At 47.5% G+C, this 8,104-nt stretch overlaps 1 protein-coding gene across 1 annotated transcript; it reads left to right on the top strand.

The window, feature by feature from the left end:
- On the top strand, positions 1-2,639 carry LOC115913606 (tubulin beta-2 chain-like). Its single transcript, XM_030965734.1, has 4 exons — positions 1-149; positions 650-758; positions 1,027-1,137; positions 1,347-2,639. Exons 1-4 carry the CDS (start codon positions 93-95, stop codon positions 2,405-2,407), a joined length of 1,338 nt encoding a protein of 445 aa, XP_030821594.1. The 5' UTR covers positions 1-92; the 3' UTR covers positions 2,408-2,639.
- Positions 2,640-8,104: the final 5,465 nt, after the last annotated feature.

Here is an 8,104-nt window from a genome sequence, read left to right on the forward strand (position 1 = left end):
GCGCGGCCGCCGCAGCGGCGAGTGCGGGAGCGGGCGGAGCAGGCGGCGAAGGCGGCAGGAGTAGCGGGGCGGCACCCTCAGACACCGGCACCATGCGTGAGATCGTGCACATCCAAGCTGGGCAGTGCGGCAACCAGATCGGCGCCAAGGTACGGACCTGCCACCCGCTCGTCCGCCCGGGGTTCCGCGCGTGGGGCGGTGCCCGCTCCGCCGGGCTCCGCGCGTCCCGGGGAGAGCGCTATCGAGAGGGCGGGACCGCGACTTCCCGCTACGGAGCACCATCGGGCTCGCCCGTCTGTGCGAGGTGCATGCGGGACGGTTCCTGGCTATTCCCCCTTAGGGGGAAGCGCGGTAGGGCATCCGCGCCGTGGGTGCGGCACGCCTTTGGGAAGAAGGGTAGGGCGGGGACATCGGCTGCTGTCCATCTGCCTCTGGCGGGCTGCAGGGGTCCCGGGCGGGCGGGGGAAGGGGCGGCGGGGCGGTGCCACACCCCTCCCGTCGGTGGGGGGTGTGCAGGGCGCGGTAGCGGCTCGGTCTGGCCGGGGGGCAGCACCCACGCGCGGCGAATCCCTACGCGCCACGTGGCGGGGATTTGGCCGGGGGGCGAGAGAGGGGCGTGGCGGCACTGACCACCCGTCTGTCCCCTCAGTTCTGGGAGGTTATCAGCGATGAGCACGGCATTGATCCCACGGGCAGCTACCACGGGGACAGCGACCTGCAGCTGGAGAGGATCAACGTCTACTACAATGAGGCCACGGGTAATGCCCCTCTGTAATGAGCTTCCCGAGGGAGGGGGCATAGGGTGTGCAGGCAGGGGATCCCCCAGCCCCCCCCACAGTGGATGACACCCCAGCACAGCTTAAATGGCTGCTTTGTTTCCCCATCCCTGGATCTTTCCAAATTCCCACACCCTCCACGACCTCAGCAGCAAATCGTGGGGAAGCGGAAGGGAGCACAGCAGGGCTCCTGTGACACCGGCTGCCTGCTGCAGGGCTGTAACGCTGCTGCTGCTGGTTCCCCCCACAGGTAACAAGTATGTCCCCCGTGCCATCCTCGTGGACCTGGAACCCGGCACCATGGACTCCGTGCGCTCCGGCCCCTTTGGACAGATCTTCCGTCCCGACAACTTTGTCTTTGGTGAGTGACTGTGGCACGGCGGAGTTCCTGGAACTCCACACAGAGAAAAGGCTTGGAGCGAGTATGCAAGTGACCCTGGGGAGCCTGAATCCCCATAGCAGAGTGGGGACGGAAGAGAGGGGAGGGGCCCAGAGGGAAGGGGCAGTGGCATCACCTGTGTGTGTCCCCGGGGTGCTGATGTGGCACGTGGCTTGTGGTCTGCCCTGCAGGTCAGAGCGGGGCTGGCAACAACTGGGCCAAGGGGCACTACACAGAAGGCGCCGAGCTGGTGGACTCTGTGCTGGACGTGGTGAGGAAGGAGTCGGAGAGCTGCGACTGCCTCCAGGGCTTCCAGCTGACCCACTCGCTGGGCGGAGGCACGGGCTCCGGCATGGGCACCCTCCTGATCAGCAAGATCCGCGAGGAGTACCCCGACCGCATCATGAACACCTTCAGCGTGATGCCCTTCGCCAAGGTGTCGGACACGGTGGTGGAGCCCTACAACGCCACCCTCTCCGTGCACCAGCTGGTGGAGAACACGGACGAGACCTACTGCATCGATAACGAGGCCCTGTATGACATTTGCTTCCGCACCCTGAAGCTGACCACTCCCACCTACGGGGACCTCAACCACCTGGTGTCGGCCACCATGAGCGGCGTGACCACCTGCCTTCGCTTCCCCGGCCAGCTGAACGCCGACCTGCGCAAGCTGGCCGTCAACATGGTGCCTTTCCCACGGCTGCACTTCTTCATGCCGGGCTTCGCCCCGCTGACCAGCCGCGGCAGCCAGCAGTACCGCGCCCTGACGGTGCCCGAGCTGACGCAGCAGATGTTCGACTCCAAGAACATGATGGCCGCCTGCGACCCCCGCCACGGCCGCTACCTGACGGTGGCCGCCATCTTCCGGGGCCGCATGTCCATGAAGGAGGTGGACGAGCAGATGCTCAACGTGCAGAACAAGAACAGCAGCTACTTTGTGGAGTGGATCCCCAACAACGTCAAGACGGCCGTCTGCGACATCCCCCCGCGCGGCCTCAAGATGTCGGCCACCTTCATCGGCAACAGCACGGCCATCCAGGAGCTCTTCAAGAGGATCTCGGAGCAGTTCACGGCCATGTTCCGCCGCAAGGCCTTCTTGCACTGGTACACCGGCGAGGGCATGGATGAAATGGAGTTCACGGAGGCCGAGAGCAACATGAACGACCTGGTCTCCGAGTACCAGCAATACCAGGATGCCACTGCTGATGAGCAGGGCGAGTTTGAAGAGGAAGGAGAGGAGGATGAGGCGTAAAGTTGAGATGGGTAGGAGTTAAGTATAGTCTGAGCAGGCAAGTATTCATTGAGAGAAGGAATCTGTGCAGTTGTGCTGAAGCATGCATTTTTTAATTTGGTGCTCTCCACTGTTGCTTATGTCAGCAGTTTTGTATCCTTGACTGTCCAATGTAACAGTAGTTGCAAAATACTTCAGAGTCTTCTGTTGAAATGGTTAACTTCTCAAACATAAAGGCTTTTTGTGTCCTAAACTGTCTCCTCTACTTTATTTCTCTCTAGATTAAGCAAGTAATTCTTGTGTAGTTTTCTGTAGCTTTCTTCTCAGTTTATTCCTGAACCTCAGTGTAAGGTTAAGCTCAATAAAAGAAGAATTCTCAGGCTGTGAATTTAGCAGCACATGGAAACTGTAGAAACTCCTGTATTTAACAGCTTAGCTAATTGTTGTGGCAAAAGCTGCTGTATCTGATAAAAACAAGTCACTGCACTTGAATTGTGCAATTCCTCTTTATGGACATACATGGTAGAGAGGTCAGAGAGAAGGTATTGAATTCCACATTGCAGGCTGTCAAAACTCATTTGACAGGATAGCTGCAGGCTTCCCTACTGCCATTCAGCAGCTTATTTAACTTGTTCCAGGGACTATAGTACAGGCATATGGGTGGCTGACTGAGATTTGACTTCATGCTGAGCTCGCTTATCTTCCCGTCAACTCTCCTCTCTAAATACAAAAATTCTATGCAGAGAAGCACAGGTTTGTACTAGCAGGCAACTTGAGAGCTCAAGTAAAAACCCAGGCTTTTTCTCTTCAAGAATAAAATTTGTGTTTCCCAAAAATAGCCACTAACCTGCCTGTAACTGTAAAGGGATTGATTCTACAGGGCAATCAATTCCCTTTAGGAGATAGGAGGTGATGGGCAGATTTCTAGGCTCAAAGGTACCATATAGTACCAGAGCACACCATGTAATCTTAGTTACCTGTAGATCCCCTGACAACAGCTGTGTCCAAGTTAACATGTTTACAGGGCAATTGTTTGCTTCTGATCCCTGCAGCAGGAGATGAACCTCCACCCAGGCAGGGGAGAGCAGTGCAGGTGCACCCTGCTGTGCATCTTTGCAAAGGTAAGTGTCATTTCTTTGCAGTGAGGGAGGGGAGATTGATGTTCCTATGTTCTTATAGGATGCAAGAACCCTGAATGAATCTACAATGTTCTTAACAGCAGTTAGCAAAGTTTCATAGATCCTAATCCTCCCACAGAGCAAGACTGAAATCCCTTGTGGAGTTTAGCAGTTGTCCAGTATGTAAGCTTAGTTCTTAGTTCATTCAAACACCGCTTAGGGGAGTGGTCCTGCACTAGAAAATGTGTTGCTAAGAGAACTGCTACCAGTGCTGCAATTACTGCAGTCCTTACTGCTCTGAAAGGGCTGGTATTCACGTGTGTGCAGCCTCTATTGTGATCCTTTGCTGAAATGCTTGCAAGGCATTACTGGAATAAAGAATGAAAAGGGAGCTGCTGTGCATAACTAATATCTTGCCTGTTTTGAGTCCTCTGCCTGTGGGCACTGCCCTGAATGTACACTGTTCTTGCTGATGGGCCTGGCCACGCTGCTGTGTGCAGGACAACAGGCACTTGCTGCAGCTTTTCTCTCATCTGTAGGTTTGGTTTCTGGTGTACAGAGGAGTGAGAGCTCTTAAACTGCCTGGACTGTCAGTAAACAAATACAGCCACGTATACCTACAACAGTACTTGTATTTCTTAACACTTGAGCCATTCTAGGATTAAACATTAGACAAATTGAGGTTGTTTTTAGTAACTGAGTTAATACATGCTGCCTCAGGCCCTTTGGGGAAATAACACTGTATCTGGTTGCCACAGTAACCTTGCCTTGAAATTACCTAGCTGGGTTGCACTTGAAACTGTTGATCATAGCTTTGAGTCAGCAAATGAATCTAAACAGTTTTCACCAAAAGAGAAGACTTTGGTCTTTGATAGTAAAGATCTTCCTTTCAGCTGTGACACTGTAGCAGTTTTCACTAGTATTCAACATGTCTAGCATCTAATTCTTAGTGTAATTACACTCTGTCTCTAGCTAATCCTTAAATATAGCTACCCAAGTGACACATTTCACTACAGCTCCTTTACTAGAAAGTAGGACACCATCCTACATGGCTTGCTGTTGTTTCTAGCCTGTTTTTTGTTGTTTTTTTTTTTTTCTAGAGGAAGAAAGCCCAGAAATAGAAATACTCTATAAAGAAACATGTCCTTTCATAAATTCTACATGTCTTATTTGCCAATCAGAATCATTAAAAATTAAAAATCAAGCCATCATTTCAGTAGGAGTTGAGAAATATAGAAAAAGGGGATAGTGAAAGATTTGAAGGGAAGGTTCAAAGCCTGGTAGGAACAGTAGTCAAATATAAGAGAGGTTGAGTCTCATTCTGGGCCTGGGACTGCAGTACCTATTTTTGTCTATCTTTGATCTTTAGCTGTATTTATTGCCCAGGAGATCTTTCATTATAAAAACTGGAGCTGACTGCTATATGCCAAACAACAAAGAAGTGTCTTCACAGGTCTTTGTGGTTGCAATATTTCTGTTTCACAAAGAAAGCAGAACCACTGGAAGGATTTCAGATGAGGTTATCTGACTGCCTTAACCTCTCCTAGGTGAAGATTTGTATTTGTTCATGTAATGAACAATACATTTAGGGCTAAAGGTCTTGCATGAGGCACCCTGTTTGGAAGAAATGGGGATAGATAATACAAATTTAGTGGTCTGCAGATTAAGCCACTTATAATGACAGATTTGTGTTGAGATACAAGTTAATAGTTAATAGCAATCTATTCTCATTTCAATAGATCAGTTGTGGCCTGAAGGGAAGCATTCTCCTCTGTTGACAATTAGAGCTGATGTTGTTGGGGACATGAACAATCTCTTCATTTTATTTTAATTCAGTCTCTTAAATGTGTGGAATTTTTAAGCACATTAGTAGAGTGTCTTGACCAAGAAAAACAATCAGTGCTTGACTGCTGTTAAGTGCAAGAGGGTAAAGATAAATAAGGCTGTAAAAACAAGGCAGCATGCAGGTTTAATTGGAATAGAAATGGCAGGAGTCATGGTAGCACTGGGATGCCCTCTATCCTAATTTCCCTTTCCTGGTTATTTCTCGAACCTCAGTCTAAATCATTGTAGCAACAGTGTTGTGGAAATATAATCCAGTATGTGGTCTGATATTTCAAAACTTGTAATGGGATTGTAAGCTTACGTCTGTTTTCCAACAGATGTTTTCCAGTTTTTGAAGTGGGAACAATAATGATTCTCCTCTTCTCACGATTCATGAAGTGCCTATATAAATCAAAAATTGGGTTGCATTAAGTATAAAACTGCATGACATGTTAGTCTAAAAATCAAACCAGAGGCCCATTCTGTTGACAGGTGTATCCTTCCAGAAGGTATGAGGTGATGGACAGAATAAACCAAAGTAGCAATAGGATTTAAAATCTGAAGAAAGACGATAATCCAGATGTTTGGGTTTTCTCTCCAGTGAATTCCCTGCAAAAACAGGACAGACCTCTAATCTGTGCAGGGAAATCTGCTCATGGGTGATGCTATCACGTGCTACATAGCACAAAAGTGTGTGGTGCTAGTAGGTTTTTCTAGATATGCAAGTTCTATGGGCTTAAAGAAAGCATGATGAACTGACAGAGTCCTTATGGGTTGGTGCTGCCGTGCACGACTGCAAAGCACAGCTCTGGTGCCTGGAGTGACTCTGGCAAAGTGGTGCAAGAGGGACAAGTTTTCTTGCCTCACTTGAAAAAGCTGGGGTCTCTAACAATACTCCCTGCATTAGAAAGAGTTCTCATCTTGTTTCCTTTGTCCTGTGCCCTCCCTGTAACGCCCATAGCCAAGTAATGTGTAAGATCAGGATGAAACCCACTAGTGGCTTTCAGTAGGGCAAGTTACATGGTTGTTCCACTGAAATCACTTTCCAAACACCCCTTTCTCTCCCACCCAAAAGAACCCAAACCCAACCCCCCACATCTCATTGCTTTATTATTTTTTTTTAAAGAAGGGCTGTTAATCTATATTAGATTCTGCCTCACAGTGGGAGATGCTTTAACTACTGCTTTCTGTTTAGTGAATCCTAATATTTTTCTTTGCCGTAGTAACTATGAGGAGGTAAAATCTTCTCAGGAGAAATCATGTTACCATCCCCTATTATTTGATACACAACTTTTCTCCCAAAGGATGCTATTCTGCTTTTCCTCTCCACATCAAAGCATAATGAACAAATATGTTTCAGAAATGGTAGCCTGCACAGGAGTTATAAGTAATATTATTCCTTCCATTATTCCTCCAAGCCTGTTCATTGTAGGGAAGGCACTGTTTTTTGCTTACAAATAATCCCCTTCTCAATCTTCCCATTTGTTTTTTCAGCTGCTTCTGCATTTCCACAGAACAAAGTTTGTGACACATTTGATGCTTTATATGTGCCTGGGGTAATCTGAGTAAGGTTATTTTTTTCCCCTTTTCTTCAGCTGAAAATAAATCTCTACAGAGAAGTAACTGATTTTGTATGAGGCATAAAAAGGAAAAAAAAAATTTGAGAATTTTTCACCTTCCATTCTAAAATCCATTCATACTAAGCACCTGCCTTTTGATACTTCAGCAATCACCTGTCCTGGACTGTTTGTTATTTATTAAAATGGGAAAGAGCAGACTATTTATTCTCAGTTAAGACCCATTTAAATGGGAGTATCTTTAGCTTGCCTACAAGAAAATTCAAAATCAAAGCATTTGGTCAAAGGAAAGTGCCTCAGGACATGATGCATCTTGGAAAAAGACATTTCTTGGCCCTGAATCTCCTGGACAGTTGTCCAGCTGGAGCCCTCTGAGCAACGGAAACTGAGGCAGAGGGAGGGTGTGGGGTTCACTGTGAAAGCCTGCCCATGCCCAGACATTCTGCCAGCAAAGGACACTGTGCAGGTGACAACTCCTCTCCCTGGGAAGTTTAACAACAAATGAACTGTTTCCCTGCTCCTAGCTTCACTCCTATTTTCAGTACTGTATTTGTGAATCTGCCAGAAAGAAAAAGTGTGTCTTTTTGAAGTGTGTGTATAAGAAGGCTATCTATTTACAGTATCTAGGTAAAAAAGGAAATAATTTAAGAGTAGGTCATTCCCTCCTCCCCACTCAAAGTCATTTTTCCCTTACGGGCAGAATTCCATTTGGAAGAAATCAAGTTAACTCTGTTAAATTCTTGTTTATTAACATTTGATTCTTCTACTGTAGAGATTTTCCAACTGGTCTGAATTTATCCATATGTCATCCTTTATAATCAGGTTATTTTTCTCACTAGGCCCCCTTGGAAAGCTTAAGGCATAGGTTTTTTGTTGGTTTTTTGGGGGTTTTTTGGTGGGTTTTTTTTTTTCATTTCTGGCAAGAATGCCTCTATCTTTGAAAAAAAAAATTAAAGAAGTTCAGTTTAAGCAGAATGTGAAAAACCCACACTTGCTCCAGAGCGGCTGAAGTGAAGTGGCTACCCTGGCAGAAGCTGTGTAGCTTATTCAGTCAAAGGTCCTGTGTTGTTTTGCAGTGAAATATGTTTTCACATTTTCCATGAATGTAATAGAAAGATACGGCCTGTCTCCATAGTGAATAATCAAATGGGGTTTCAAGCAGAATTCAAATGGTCTCACAACAAGCTTTACAAACACTT

This window comes from Camarhynchus parvulus, chromosome 2 (genome assembly GCF_901933205.1).
Source record: "Camarhynchus parvulus chromosome 2, STF_HiC, whole genome shotgun sequence".
NCBI lineage: Eukaryota > Metazoa > Chordata > Aves > Passeriformes > Thraupidae > Camarhynchus > Camarhynchus parvulus.